Below are 16,108 nucleotides of genomic sequence, written 5' to 3'. Positions count from 1 at the left end.
CACAAAGGCTTCAAGAACATGAGCCCCTCAATTGAAAGAGTGGCCAATCTCATGGAGAGCCGTATGCGGGTAATAATATAATGGCCATATAATGGTCTGATATACATAGAATGGAAGGCAGACTATATGGACTTGCCCAGTCAGTGGTCCTGAGGGTAGAGATGTTTGGGGTGGATGCAAGTTATACCTCTGCTGATGCTACTCTCCAGCCATCCAGAGCGCCATCCAAGGGCTGAGGGAGTCACTGAGGAGGATAAGGGTGCCACCTTTTACGGGCACCTTCATCATCGTTGGTGTCATTGGCCCCTGAAAATGGGAGAATCAATGTGGCAGGGCAGATGAATGGGAATACCACCATCCCTCCAAGCCACAAACCAGTCTGACTTGGAACTATATTGCTGTACCTTCACTGTCAAAATCCCAAGGTGCCCTCCCCAATAGCACTGTGAGCGGACGTATACAACATGTACAGCAGCACTTTAAAAATGTGGCTCAAGGACAATTAATGAGTAAAATAAATAATTATTTATGAATTGAACACTGTCCCTTTGACCAGCAGTAAGGTGATTTTAGTTGCAGCCTTTACAAAATGGATTTTGAAATGATACACTGTTAAAAACAGTTTAATTGGCACATCAACTTTTTAATCATACATACAACCAGAATACTGATACTTGAATGGGATTCTTTAAGCCCTATTCAGGAATCTGATGCATATCACCTGAGTAGGCGTCATTGTTGAAAAATTTGGATTCAAGTACATCTTCAACATCGCAATTCAAATGTGTTTTACTGCATTACAATTATCTACAATAGCATTTCATTCATCAATTCTCAAAGAATGCAGCATTATAATGGATTCCTGCTCCCATGCTGATTCTGTTGAATTTCTGATTCAGTGATTTTGTAGTGTGCAGGCAAACTGATGTAAGCTCAAGAGCAGCACTTGTTTAACAGAAGTCTCAGCATGTAATAAATACTATATTTTCACTTAGTTTGTGATGTTTTATATTGTCCCTATACTGTTCAGAAAATTGATACTGTCCTCGTATTGATACCTTTGGAGAGGGTCAGTCATCATGATTGGATCTTTCAATATTAAATTTTGATTGTCATAATGCAATCTGTCTTCCATACCATTGACATCTATTTTTGTTCAACAACTCAAATTCCTCACTGATTCATTGACTGATTCTCTCAATCTTCGATTAATCTTATCCTAGCTGTGACATTAACATCTCTACAGGTTCTTACACCTTTCACAACTGCTACTATTTCATGTAATTTTCCTGAATATTTTGGCTTGGTCATTGCCTCTCCCTTATCTGTATGGCATTTAAAACTCTGTAAACACCACTAAGGTTTCTTATTTACCTTTACTTTTCTGGACTGTAAAGCTTAATAGAAGCATCTTTTTTAAAAATATATATATTTTTAATTTAGAGTACCCAATTATATTTTGTTCTAATTAAGGGGTAATTTAGCATGGCCAATCCACCTACCTTACACATCTTTGGGTTCTGGGGGTGAGACCCACACAGACACGGGGAGAATGTGCAAACGCCACAAGGACAGTGACCCGGGGCCGGGATCGAACCAGGGTCCTCAGCGCCATGAGGCTGCAGTGCTAACCACTGCACCACCGTGCTGCCCTGAATTGAAGCATCATTACTCTTTCCTCACAGCTCATCCCCTTTATTTATGGGAATAGTCTTCTTGCTCTTACCATAGCTTCAGCTAAGAATGAATTTCCTCTTGCACAATGGCATCCAGATCCACAATCAGGACTTCTAAAGGGGCCTCATAAGTGCATTAAAAGTTTCAACTTTTCAGCTTGCATTTGTAAAGATAAAGGGACTCCTATAGATGTGGTGTACATGGATATCTAAAATGCATTTTATAAGTTGCCGCATCAAAAGTTGCTACACAAGAGCTCATGGTGTGGAGATGTGTGGTGTGTATTAACATAGATAGATGATTGGTTAACTAACAAAAAGCAGAGAGTAGCGTCAATGGGTCATTTTTAGATTGGCACGGTGTTACAATCTACATCAATAACTTGGATGAGCGAACTGACACCAAGATAGGTCAGAACGTTAGTTGTCAAGAGGAAGTATAGGGATATAGGTAAGTTAAGTGAATGGACAAGAAATTTGCACATCGAGTATAATTTATTTTTTAAATTTAGAGTACCCAATTATTTTTTTCCAATTAAGGGGCAATTTAGAGTGGCCAATCCACCTATCCTGCACATCTTTGGGTTGTGGGGGTGAAACCCACGCAGACACGGGGAGAATGTGCAAACTCCACACGGACAGTGACCCAGGGCTGGGATTCGAACCCGGGTCCTCAGCGCCGTATGCAGCAATGCTAACCACTGTGCCACCCTGCTGCCCCACACTGAGTATAATGTGGGAAAATGTGAACTTATCCACTTTGGCAAGAAGGATAAAAAAGCTGTATAAAAAAAGAGAAATTGCAGTTTGGGCCTATACACACATAGGAATGGCAGGTGATCTTCTCAAAATTGATAAGATCCTGAGAGGACTTGATAGGGTGGACGCCAGGAGGATTTCCTCTTGTAGGTGTGATTAGATCTTGGGGGCACAGTATAAAAATAAGAGGTCTCCCTTTTACGACGGAGATGAGCAGAAACTCGTTCTCTCAGAGGATTGTTAGGATGTGGAATCCTCTTCCCCAGAAAGCAGTAGAGGCTCAGTCATTGAATGCATTTAATGCTGAGTGAGACAGATTATTGACGGACTAAGGAGTCGTGGGTTATGGGGGGCAGAAAGAAAACAAGAGTTGAGACCACAGTCAGATCAGCCATGATCTTATTGAATGGTGGGGCAGGTTCAAAGGCCCGATTCTCGTTCCTAAATCCCATGTGCCTATGTATAGTGCCCTTAACGTACAATGGTGGAGAAAATAAAATCAATAATTGAGACAAGGTTGGATAGTTAGGAGAGATCGCTGAACACTTGGTTGAAAGGTTTTAGAGGCAGGGAGAGGAATGAAGAGTTAGACTCTGGCATCAATGCTGGTAAGAAGGAAGGAGCATGTACAAAAGGTAAGGGTTAAGAACTGAAGGTGGGTGTCATTACTGGGACAGGGTGGGTCAAAGCCAGAAAGGATTTCAAGAGGGAAATTTTTTTTTTTAAAAAGCAATGCCTTGTGGGATGATGAACCAGGCTTGAGCAGGATTATCAAGGTTTCACACAGCTTTGTTCGCCAAGTGGCTCGGGAGAGGAATAGAGTCAATGGGAGAGGGGCAGAGTTTATGGAGGATTAAACAACAATGAGTTTCCTAGATTCAGTCAGTGGAAATTTTGACTTAGTCACAACTTGACACCAGATGGACAATCCTACATTTGTTAATCAGAGGCTAATCAATCTGCACAAACTCTCTATTGAGAGGACATATCCTCAGCTTTGTAACTTCCTGAAGAATCACTACTCGGATGAACAAGAAGTGACCTTGGGGTTGAGAAGGCTGTGGAGAGGCATATCTGGATGTTTAAATGTGCAAATGAAAGCTAATACAATGCTTTCGACAACATCACCAAGTGACAGCTTGCAAATAAGGAAGAGGATGGATCAAGGATAGATCTTTGGGGAACTCTAGAAGTAATGTCGTAGAAGAAAGATGAGATGGATTTTGCTGTAGATGTGGCAACTACAATCAGATTAGAAAGTGTCTAAACAATAGCAGTCTCTCTAAGAAAGACGATGGAAGAGAGGTGTTAGAAGTGAAGATGTGTTTAATCATGTTAAAACTCTGCAGAGGTTGAGGAAGCTGAGGGGCTAAAATGCATCATGGTTACAGTCACAGTGGATGCCATTTGTGACCTTGGTTAGGGCTATAAGGCACTGCAAGGATCAATTCAAATATGGAGTTACAAGAGAATTGGGCTTTTACAGAGTCAAATAATTGTCATTGCGGAGAAGGAGACCATTCAACCCACTGAGTTCATGCCAGTTCTCCATCGAGTAATCCAATGACTCCCATTGTCCTGCAATATCCCAATTGCCCTGCAAGTTAATTTCCCTCAATGCCCATCTAATTTCTTTTTCAAATAATTCATCATCTCTGCTTTGAGAACCCTCACAGGCAGCGAGTTCCAGGTCATTATCACTCGCTGCATAAAAGTGCTCTTCCTCACATACCCCTTGCACAGAAAGGTAAATCTGTGCCCCTCGTCCTTGGACCATCAGCTAAGGGGAACAGCTTTTCTTTGTCTACATTATCTAAACCTGGCATAATCTAGTATGCCTCTATCTAATCTCCCCTCAAAACCCTCTGCTTCAAGGAGAACAATATCCCTTCCTCTAAACTTCACATTATAAGCTAGAATCCCTCATTCTGGAACCATTCTGGTGAATTTTTTCTACATATACTCAAGGGCCCTCATACATTCTTCCTGAACTGTGCTGACCAGGACTGTATGTAATACTCTAGCTGAAGCCAAAGCCGAGGTTTATAAGGTTCAGTATAACATCCCTGCTTTTGTACTCAGCACCTCTATTAATGAAGCTGAAGGTCCTATATGTTTTGCTCTTAATATGTCCTGCCAACTTCAAAGGTTCCTGCACATCAATCCCGAGGTCCTTTTATCCCTCTACACCAGGGGTGGGCAAACTTTTCCGTGCAAGGGCCACATTCAGAAATTCACAATTCACAAAGGGCCGCATAGTATATTAAGTAAAATAATTACTTCACCCGGTTATGATTCTGGGCGCCACATATGGAACATAGAACAGTACAACACAGAACAGGCCCTTCGTCCCTCGACGTTGTGCCGAGCAATGATCACCCTACTCAAGTCAACATATCCACCCTATACCAGTAAGTAACCCAACAGCCCCCCCCCCCCCCCCCCCCCCCCCCCCCCCCCCCATTAACCTTAAAAAAAAAAATTTTTTTTTAAAATTTTTTTTTTTTAATGACTTGGTGGGCCGCAGAAATACCTTTGGCGGGCCGCATGCGGCCCGCGGGCCGTAGTTTGCCCACCCCTGCTCTACACTCTTTAGAACTGTACAATTAGGTCTATCTTGCTTCTCACTATCTCTTCCACAAAGCTGCATGATAAAGGACATTGGGAGGAAAAGGAGATGGGGTATTAACATGAATATGCAACATCAACCTACATCTGTCCTGAACACTCAGACCAGTGAAACAGGCAATAAATAGGAAAGCTAGACTGGCCATCAGCCAGCCAGACACTACAAATGAAGTCATGCAAACACAGCCATAACAGAGAGATATGATGTACGGGTAGTTACAATATTTTCTCAAGTCACAACTCGCTGCGCCCGTTGAAATTACGTTTGTGAAACTCCTTGGAAATTTCCAAGAAGGTCTTCCCCTTTGTTTCTGGCAGGAAGAATCCAATAAATAAGGCCGTGAGGAAGCTAAGGCAAATGAATGGCACATAACAAAAACTGCCCAATCCCTCCTGAAAGGCAGAAAGACAGGGTTAAGTACAAGCAAACATGTTTTACTTCTGATGACAAAGTAATTTTGTTGTTTCCTACTTTTTCCTTTTCTCGGGTTTCCCTCTCCAATTCACTCTCCAGCAGTTCTGCCCCTCGACTTCGCTAATGGTAGAGATCCCACCTTAAAATCAAATGGTGGTGATTTGTCTAACTCCAGAGAAATGAGCTCTTAATCTATGTTCTTCTTCCCTTGGGACTGAGGATGACTTGGTCCCACACCAGTGGGCTCTGAAATGGCTGATAATTCCAATGCCCGGTATGCAGACACTGCCACGTGCGGAGTATGTGCTTGAAGGGTTGGGCAGATGGTGGATTGGGGGATAATCTAGGCTGGCACTTCAGTGCAATATTGAGAGGCTGCTGCACTGTCGGGGGTGTGAACTTTCAAATGGAATTTTAAACTGAGGCCTCATCTACCTTCTCAGATAGACAAAAAAAGATTCCACGCAATGTCTCTGGCTGAATGTGGCAATTCTGAGTCCTGGGCAACGTTCATTCCTCAATTAACATCATTAAAACGTAGCTGACTGTTGTTTGTAGGACATTGCTGTGGCAAACGGTTACTCTGTTTCAGTCTGTTACAACATGGTTACAGTTCCAAAATGCCTGATTGGCTTTGAAGCACTTAGGAATGTCCTGAGGATGTGAACGATGCTACATAAATGCAAATTATTTATTTTCTCTGTAAACAGGTCAGTCACCAGGTAGCGACAGCAGTAGTTGGCTGTCTCCATGGATAAAAACCTGGCCTTGAGCTGCACAAGCAGGATTGGAAAAGCACAAGTTTTAAAAAGTTGGCACAGGAGTGAAGGGCAAAGTGTTCTCCTCGTGTACTGTTATCATTCTATGAAAGTGGAGTTAAGAGAATGGAGATCCTGTTCCAACACCTTATCTTCTACCTCCACAGCGCGGCTCATCAATATAATAATAATAATAATATAATAATCGCTTATTGTCACAAGTAGGCTTCAATGAAGTTACTGTGAAAAGCCCCTAGTCGCCACATTCCGCCGCCTGTTTGGGGAGGCCGGTACGGGAATTGAATCCACGCTGCTGGTCTTGTTCTGCATTACAAGTCAGCTGTTTAGCCCACTGTGCTAAACCAGCACATACACCAACCAAGAATAAGACCAATGCCCAAACTATATGGAAGTGTGAAGATCTGGGGTGGAAGGACAGAATAGAGCAGTAACTTTCCATAATTGGCCTGAAATTCCCAAATTCCATTCCAACCCATGATGTATTTTATGACATAGCCTGGTTCAATGTTGCCATTGTCCAAGAAGGAGAAATCTACCTAGAATCAGCACGAGTTTGGTTTTGTTTAGTTTGGATTTGTTTTGTTAGTGGTGTTGTGAAATCGCACTGCAACATGCCAAGAGTCATGTGAGTGCTTATTCACATAATGAATGGCGCTGATGGAGGGAAAGATCTGAGCCAAGATACATGGCTCTTAACGGAGAGCGGCGGAAAATCAAGTGGTCAAGGCTGTTGCTGTATAGCTCCCAACCACTGACTAAATAGCAGCAGAGGCTCAACAATAGATCCCCGCTGCCCCTCAAGCTAGATAATTCAACAAAAGTCTCCCAAGAAAGGGGACAGTGGGGATGTAATGAGGTTTTTTAAATTTCAGAATAATTCAACATAAAGGAGGAGTCAGAAAGCAGCTGTCAGGAAGCAATATGACAGTGAGATGATAGCTTGACACAATATTAAGTTAAATTTATTCTGTGTTCAAGGTACTTACCATAATGAATGGGAAAGTCATTCCTACAACAATGAGGTTTATCCAGAGCAGGGACCCATTGATCATGTAGGCTGTGGGCCGTGCAGTTTGGTCAAAGATCTCCATTGGTATGACCCCGGTTACTCCGGCTAGGGGCAAAGAGGTCACAATAAATTTAGAAGTTAGGGTGCACAAGCAAACTTGGCACTGGGAGGAACGAGACATTTGTTACGAGCAGTCAACAGAGGAAAATACACTCTTCACACATTATGTAATCAATACACAACAGAGAACACGGTTGTAAAGAGGAAGACCTGCAAAGAGTAACACTGAACTAAATAGGGTTCGGGTAACTCCTTGTGATTGTTCACACATTACTGCTCACCATACCCAGCAGCTCATTTTCTGATAAGAATAGCTGCCATGTCACAAAAGTGCCATATCACTGGCCGCTTCTTGTACTAAGTTAGCCGTCATCCATGGGACTCCAGACACATGTTTTGGCATTTCTGCATGAAGAAGCTTAAGTGACTTCAGTGTCAGGGAATGGAATAAAGCTCCCTTACAGTACCACACCAGCTCGTGAATAAGGTACAGCAAAGTTAGATACAGATCATCTTGCCTTCCCATTATGCAGGTTACACATCAGTCAACTCATTAACTCCCTCACTGTGGCTAGAGTATGTGTTGTTCCCATTCCCTTGATTTTTTGGTCCTGATTCCACTAAAAAGCATATATACGTTTCTGTTTCGAAGGGCTTAGAATGAAATGTTAACCTGTCTTTTTTATCCTGACCTGTTGCGTAATTACAACAGATTTTCCTTTATGTGATTACACCACAGTGAGTGACTTACCTGGTCCAATTCCAAAGCTTAAGATGGATGTAAAGATACAAATCATGCTCATGTAGGGCATCCAACTGATCTTGTCCTAAGTAAAGACAAACAGTATCAGTAAAACGCCCATTTGCAATTAATTGTTGGACAAATTAGTTCCAATGGTGCAACAAGAGAATTATACTCCAACAATAACTAGGTTCACAGAGCTCATTGAGTCGGTGAATGTTTATCGAGTGAGAAGCTGAGCCACACAAAGCCCTCCCAGACCTGATCCCCTGACTTCAGTTAATTTACACTGATAGGACACTGAGGGAGTGCTACAATTAACCTAATTGCTAATGGGTTGGGGAGATAAATCAGCTGAAGTTTCCATTCTGGGTTGTTATGGAACAATCCATGGTCTAAGAGAAGTGTGTGAGCACTGGAATAGATACTCCAACAGTGCCTGTCCCATATTCACAGGCAAGACTGACATGAGAATAATGCCAACTTTGGCCATGGTATTGAAGGAACCATAAGCCAACAGAGGGCCAGCAGGAGGGCAGGTGAGGAAAGGATGTGAAGGCTAGAAATTATCAGCAATGATAGCTTACAAATGCTAAGTATGACTGCTTCACATTCATCTTAAAGAGTTAACCTATTTATTTTAAGAAAGCTGTTCCAGTACAGTTACAACACTGGTATCTACCCGGCAAAGTGACAAATTGGCCAGGTACCTCAGCCCAGATATGTCCTATCCAGGACAAATCCAACCCAACCAATTACCACTGCATTAGTCTACTCTCAATCATCAGCACGTGATGGAAGGTGTCATTGATAGTGCTGTCGAGTGGCACTTACTCAGCAATAATCTGATCAATGATGCTCAGTTTGGGTTCCACCAGGGCCACTCAGCTCCTGACCTCACTGCAGCCTTGGTTCAAACATGGACAAAAAAGCTGAACTCCAGAGAGTGAATGCTCTTGACATCAAGGCAGCATTTGACCGAGTGTAGCATCAAGCCCTAGAAAAACTGGAATCAATGTGAATCAGGGGGGAAACTCTCTGAGATGTTCTTTTGTTCTTCAAATTAATATTATTAATTTAAACAACCAAACAACATCACATGGTACCAGGCCATGGATGTCAGAAAGAAAGGAGTATTTAGATGTAGCAATTCGGCAAAAAACATTGAAGAAAGAAAACATTTTGCAAAAATCGAAAAATCCAAAGATCGACTGCGAAGAAAATAGCGTGCCTCGTGACAGATAAAAGGTGGAAGGTTTGAAGATTCCACAAAACCTGCGCACATTGGGTAACGTAGATGCAAACTGGTATGTTTTTAAACAGCAGTTCATGCTGTATGTACAGGCTCTTGGCTTACAAGATGCTTCTGCCGAGAGAACAATTGCACTTTTTTTTTTATCTGTAGCGGGTCTCCAGGCGATTGAATTAACTCTTTTCAATTTGACGTGGAGGAGGACAAAAAGAGCTATAAGAAGGTAATAGAGCAATTTGATCGTCATTGTCACCCTCAGACGAATGAGACCTTCGAAAAGTACATTTTTTCGAATGCACGTGCAGAAAACGGGCAAAATGATAGATAGCTTTATCACGGATCCAAAGTTAAAAGCGCAGACCTGAAACCTTCGCAGAGCTACATGATTCCTTCATCAGAAACCAGATCGTGTATGGCCTCCAGAGCGATATACTTTGTCAGCGTCTGTTAAGAGAATCCAAATTAAAGCTCGCTGATGCGATTAAAATATGCAAACAAACGAAGTAGCTTTGAAAAGAATAATGGAGATTTGTCTCCATGAAAATGGCACAAAAACGGCAGCTTCCAACGATGACATAAATGCTGTGTCGCAGTTCAACCAAAAACGTAGTCCAAGCGGCCATTTTAGAAAAAAATGCTGAAGACACCATTTCGTATAGGAGGTATGGAAAGATTCACCCTCTATGAAAATGTCTTGCATATGTTAAAAAATGTGCCAAATGTGGCAAAAAGAACCATTTTATACAACAATGCATGTCCAGTAAGGTGCAACAACCAACAAAGGTTAATGAAATTCCTAAAATGCAGAGGATAAAAAATACATCAGTGACAAATAGATTAACAGAAAACAAGCAATATGTTGATGAAAATATGGCTATAAGACTAGACGATGATGATACATTTTTTGTGGGTGTAGTCCACACCAATTAAGAATTGAAAATAGAGGAAACTTTAAAATAAATCTCAATCTCGAAAATACAGATGATTGGACAATTCCGATAATAATCAACAAAACTCTAATTGATACTGGCGCTAGAGCGAATCTAATAAATCAAGACGATGTGAGAAAAGTTAAACCAGTAATAGAAGACAGCAACTGATAATGGAAAACAAATAGTGACCTTCGGAACCTGCAAACTGCAGATCAAAGTTAAGCAACGAAGATATTTCATCGATTTTGCAATTGCACAAGTAAATAAAACATTTTTATTAGGTGTTGAAGTGTTTTTTAAACGCATTGTATTACAAACTTGTATCAAAGTAGGTTACAGCAAATAAACACTCCGAGAAACATACTTCCTAACAATCAGCTATATAGTTTGTACAGATTTTTCTCCTTTCCACCCCCCTGCGACGAACAGCTCCTCAAACACGGTCACAAACACCCACACCTTTTCTCAAACCCCCCTGCTGAGCCCCTTAACTCATACTTTATCTTTTCTAATCGCAGGAAGTAATACAGGTCACCCAACCATGCTGCTACCCCCGGTGGCGATGCCGTCCGCCACTCCAGCAAAATTTGTCGCCGTGCAATCAGCGAGGCGAAGGCCCCAACATTTGGCCTTCCTCCTCTCCACGAGCTCCAGCTTCACTGAAACCCCAAATATCACCACCAAAGGGTCCGGGTCCTCCTCCTCCTCCACTATCCTAGCTAAGACCACAAACACCCCCGTCCAGAATCTTCCCAATTTTTCGCAACCCCAAAACATGTGCGCGTGATTCGCTGGCCCCCGCCCACACCTCACACACTCATCTGCTACCCCCTGAAAGAACCCACTCATTCTCGCCCGAGTCATATGCACCCTGTGCACCACCTTAAACTGTATCAGGCTCATCCTTGCACAAGAGGAGGTCCCGTTTACCCTTCGGAGTGCCTCACTCCATACTCCCCAATTGATCTCCATTCCCAACTCCGCTTCTCATTTCTCCTTGATCTTCACCACCCGCTCTCCTCCCTGCTCCCCCAGCCACTTATATATATCCCCAATTCTTCCCTCCCCTTCCATATCCGGAAGCAGCAGTCGCTCCATCAGTGTGTATCCCGGCAATCTTGGGTACCCCCTCCAGACCTTTCGTGCAAAGTCCCTAACCTGTAGATACCTGAACTCACTACCCCTCGGCAGCTCTACCCTCTCCCTTAGCTCCTCCAGACTGGCGAACCCTTCCTCCAAATACAAATCCCTCATCTTGACCAGCCCCACTTCCCTCCACCTCCTGTATACACTATCCACCCCCCCCCCCGGGGCTCAAACCTATGATTCTCTCACAGCGGCCAGTAAATCAGGTTTACGCCCGACATCTTCCAGCTACCAGACGACAAATTCCGGGGGTATCGCTAGACGAATTCTCCCGCGCGCTGCTGGTATTAGGTAGGAACTGTGACTGTCCGCAAGTTTCAGCCAACGACCACACCGAACTTTTAATCCGGGACGTCTTCGTTGCAGGTATGCTCTCAGATCCGCCAGCGGCTGCTGGAAAAAGAGACGCAAGGTCTCAAGGAGGCACGGGCCCTCGCAAGCTCCTTAGACGTAGCCTCCTGCAACGCCCCAGCGTTTGTCCCGGACCACGCGACAGCCCCATGGTCAGCATGGACCCCACCCGCAACTGATTCCGACGCATCCCCCAACCCCCTCAAGCTTGTGCCGCGCAGCTGCCAGGCAACCCGGAGGGCCCCGATGTTATTTTTGCGGGCAAGCCAAGCACCCGCGGCAATGCTGCCCAGCCCGCTCCGCAACTTGCAAGGGCTGTGGAAAAAAAAGCGGCTTTTTGTGGCGGTATGCCAGGCCTGGGCAGTCGCTGCTCCCTCCGGGGGCAAACCGGGGCCGCCGCCATTACTCTCATCGCAGGCCACGTGCGTGGCCGCCGCCATCTTCGATCCCGCGAGCCACGTGCGGACCCTGGGCGCCGCCATCTTGTTCCCAGAGACCACGTGCGATTCATGGGGCCGCCATCTTGCCCACCCCCGGCTATGTGCGACCATGGGGCTGCCACCTTGGCTGGAGTCTCAAGACCCCGATTCGGATGACCGCACACCGCCCGAAAATCCCACCAGCTTCTGCCAATACTCGCCTCGGTGACTCTGGACCAGTCTCGGCCCCGAATTCTTTCGACCGCTATGACGACTGTACTCATCAACGGACACAAGACATCCTGCCTGACCGACTCCGGGAGCAGAGAGAGCTTTATACACCCCAACACGGTAAGGCGCTGCTCCCTCCCTATACACCCAGTTAACCAGAGAATCTCCCTGGCCTTCGGGTCTCACTCTGTAGAGGTGAAGGGGTACTGCATAGCTAACCTCACAGTCCAGTGAAGAGAGTTTAAGAATTTCCGACTCTACGTCCTCCCTCACCTCTGCGCTGTCACACTCCTGGGATTGAACTTCCAATGTAACCTCCAGAGCTTAACCTTTAAATTCAGCGGCCCTATGCCCCCCCCTGCAGTCTCGTGACCCTCAAAGTCAACCCGCCTTCCCTTTTTGCAAAGCTCACCCCTGATTGCAAACCCGTCGCCACCAGGAGCAGACGGTACAGTGCCCAGTACCGGACCTTCATTAGGTCAGAAGTCCAGCAGTTACTGAAGGAAGGTATTATCGAGGCTAGCAACAGCCCCTGGAGAGCTCAAGTAGTGGTTGTAAAGACCGGGGAGAAGCACAGGATGGTCATCGATTATAGTCAGACCATCAACAGGTATATGCAGCTCGACGTGTACCCTCTGCCCTGCATATCTGATTTGTCAATCAGATTGCACAATACAAGGTCTTTTCCACGGTGGACCTCAAATCCGCCTACCACCAGCTCCCATCCGCCCGGACGACCACAAGTACACTGCATTTGAAGCAGATGGGTGGCTCTAACACTTCCTAAGGGTTCCCTTCGGTGTCACAAATGGGGTCTCGGTCTTCCAGCGAGAGATTAACCGAATGGTTGACCGGCACGGTTTGTGGGCCACGCTTCCCTCCCTCGACAACGTCACCATCTGCGGCCACGACCAGCAGGGTCACGACACCAACCTCTTCAAATTTCTCCATACCGCCAGTCTCCTTAACCTGACCTATAACAAGGAGAAATGCGTATTCAGCACCGATCGTCTCGCCATCTTCGGCTATGTAGTGCACGATGGAGTCATAGGCCCTGACCCCGAACGCATACGCCCCCTCATGGAGTTCCCCCTCCCACACTGCTCCAAGGCCCTGAAACGTTGCCTGGGTTTTTTTCATATTGCGCCCAGTGGGTCCCCAATTATGCGGACAAGGCCCACCCACTAATCCAATCCACAGTCTTCCCCCTGTCGGCAGAGACCCGCCAGGCCTTCAGTCACATAAAGGCAGACATCGCAAAGGCCACGATGCATGCAATCGATGAATCCCTTCCCTTCCAAGTCGAGAGCAACGCGTCCGAAGTAGCTCTGGCGGCCACACTCAACCAAGTGGGCAGGCCCGTGGCCTTCTTCTCACGCACTCTCCATGCCTCCGAAATCCACCATTCCTCCGATGAAAAGGAGGCCCAGGCCATAGTAGAAGCTGTGCGGCATTGGAGGCATTACCTGGCCGGCAGGAGATTCACGCTCCTCACTGAACAACAGTCGATAGCTTTCATGTTCGATAATGCACAGCGGGGCAAGATAAAGAACGATAAGATCTTACGGTGGAGGATCGAACTCTCCACCTACAACGAGATCTTTATCGTCCCGGGAAGCTAAAAGAGCCTCCTGATGTCCTATCCCGCGGCACATGTGCCAACGCACAAGTGGACCGACTCCGGACCCTCCATGAGGATCTCTGCCACCCGGGGGTCACTCAATTCTTCCATTTTATCAAAACCCGCAACCTGCCCTACTCCATCGAGGAGGTCAGGACCGTCACCAGGAACCGCCAAATCTGCGCAGAGTGCAAGCCGCACTTCTACCGGCCAGAGAAAGCGCACCTGGTGAATGCTTCCCACCCCTTTGAACGCCTCAGCATGGACTTCAAAGGGCCCCTTCCCTCCACCGACCGCAACACGTACTTCCTGAACGTGATTGACGAGTACTCCCAGTTCCCGTTCGCATCCCCTGTCCTGACATGACCGCTGCCACTGTCATTTAAAGCCCTCCACAGCATCTTTACCCTGTTCGGTTTCCCCGTCTACGTCCATGAGCAACGAACTGTGTCAATTCCTGCTCAGCAAGGGCATTGCCTCAAGCAGGAAGACCAGTTATAACCACCGGGGAAACGGGCAGGTGGAGAGGAAGAACGGAACGGTCTGGAAGACCGTCCTACGGTCCCGGAATCTCCCAGTCTCCCGCTGGAAGGAGGTCCTCCCCGATGCACTCCACTCCATTCAATCATTACTGTGTACCACAGCCAACGAAACACCTCATGAACGTCTCCTTGTCCCGGAGGAAGTCCTCCTCCCAACCTGGCTGGCAGCTCCTGGACCCATCTGCTCCGCAAACACGTGCAGGTGCACAAGTCGGACCCGCTGGTTGAGAGGGTACACCTCCCTCATGCTAACCCTCAGTACGCCTATGTGGCATACCCCGACAGCCGGCAGGATACGGTCTCCCTCCGGGACCTGGCGGCCGCTGGATCCCCACCCACACCCCCCTCACCAACCACACCCACCCTCCTACCGGCGCACCCCACGGCTGCCCCCTTCCCAGCGGGATCGGTCCTTCCACTGGTCCTACCCAGTGGTGATGAAGAAGCCACGCTCCCGGAGTCACGGATGCCCGAGCTGGCGCCTGCATCACCGCCGAAACTGCAACCATCACAGAGGACGACCAAGGCCCCTGATCGACTAATAGCTTCATTATGAAATGTACCTGGAAATAAATACCTGTAAATAATTTGTGTGACATGTAAAAAGGAAAAACACTGTACCCCTGACGGGTACCGCCATAACCTCCACCACTGTATAACGTGAGACTACCACCCCCGCCGGACTCTTTTTTTTTTAAACAGGGGGTGAATGTGGTAGTCGGTCTTAGGGGTATTACGGTATCTAGGTTGGAGGTACCTAATGCTGTAAGATCAGTGGTGTTGGAGGTACCTGATACTGTAAAGATCATTGGTGTTGGAGGTACCTGATACTGTAAAGATCATTGATGAAGCCTGCCTGCTGATTCCGCCCAGGCAGTCTTCTCCAAAAGCAAACAAACAGATGTTAAACACAAACAGTTCCATAAAACAGGAGGGGGGGATGGGAACATCCATCCCCACATAAACTTTTCACCCCTACAACTCCTTACAATCTCAACATTGAACAAACCCCCCCCCCCTCCCACATAAAAAGGCGAAAACCCCCAATCCCTACACCCACTTCAAACATGAGAATCACTAGAGCGAGGGTAGGTCTGATCAAGGACAGTAGCAGGAGATTGTGTATTGAGTCTAAAGAGATAGGATAGGTCTTGAACGAGTACTTTTCTTCAGTATCTACAAATGAGAGGGGCCATATTGTTGGAGAGGACAGTGTGAAACAGACTGGTAAGCTCGAGGAGATACTTGTTAGGAAGGAAGATGTGTTGGGCATTTTGAAAAACTTGAGGAGAGACAAATCCCCTGGGCTTGACGGAATACATCCAAGGATTCTATGGGAAGCAAGAGATGAAATTGCAGAGCCGTTGGCAATGATCTTTTCGTCCTCACTGTCAGCAGGGGTGGTACCAGGGGACTGGAGAGTGTACGGATGTCGTGCCCCTGTTCAAAAAAGGGAATAGGGATAACCCTGGGAATTACAGGCCAGTTCGTCTTACTTCGGTGGTAGGCAAAGTAATGGAAAGGGTACTGAGAGATAGGATTTCTG

General features: G+C 46.1%; 1 protein-coding gene across 3 annotated transcripts in view; it reads right to left on the bottom strand.

Moving 5' to 3' along the window:
* Positions 1 to 5,024: 5,024 nt before the first annotated feature.
* LOC119963228 (solute carrier family 2, facilitated glucose transporter member 11-like) overlaps positions 5,025 to 16,108 on the bottom strand; it is a 157,428-nt gene continuing 146,344 nt past the window's right edge. For all 3 annotated transcript variants that reach the window (XM_038792021.1, XM_038792030.1, XM_038792038.1), the window contains 3 exons: positions 8,078 to 8,153; positions 7,244 to 7,371; positions 5,025 to 5,456 (listed from right to left, as the gene is read on the bottom strand). In XM_038792021.1, the coding sequence (XP_038647949.1) occupies positions 5,298 to 5,456; positions 7,244 to 7,371; positions 8,078 to 8,153 (363 nt within the window). In that variant the 3' untranslated portion in view covers positions 5,025 to 5,297. The remainder of the gene's footprint in view (positions 5,457 to 7,243; positions 7,372 to 8,077; positions 8,154 to 16,108) is intronic.

The sequence above is a fragment of the Scyliorhinus canicula genome, chromosome 1, assembly GCF_902713615.1.
Source record: "Scyliorhinus canicula chromosome 1, sScyCan1.1, whole genome shotgun sequence".
NCBI lineage: Eukaryota > Metazoa > Chordata > Chondrichthyes > Carcharhiniformes > Scyliorhinidae > Scyliorhinus > Scyliorhinus canicula.
The sequence above is the reverse complement of the archived record's forward strand: the minus strand, read 5'-3'. Positions and strand labels throughout refer to the sequence as shown.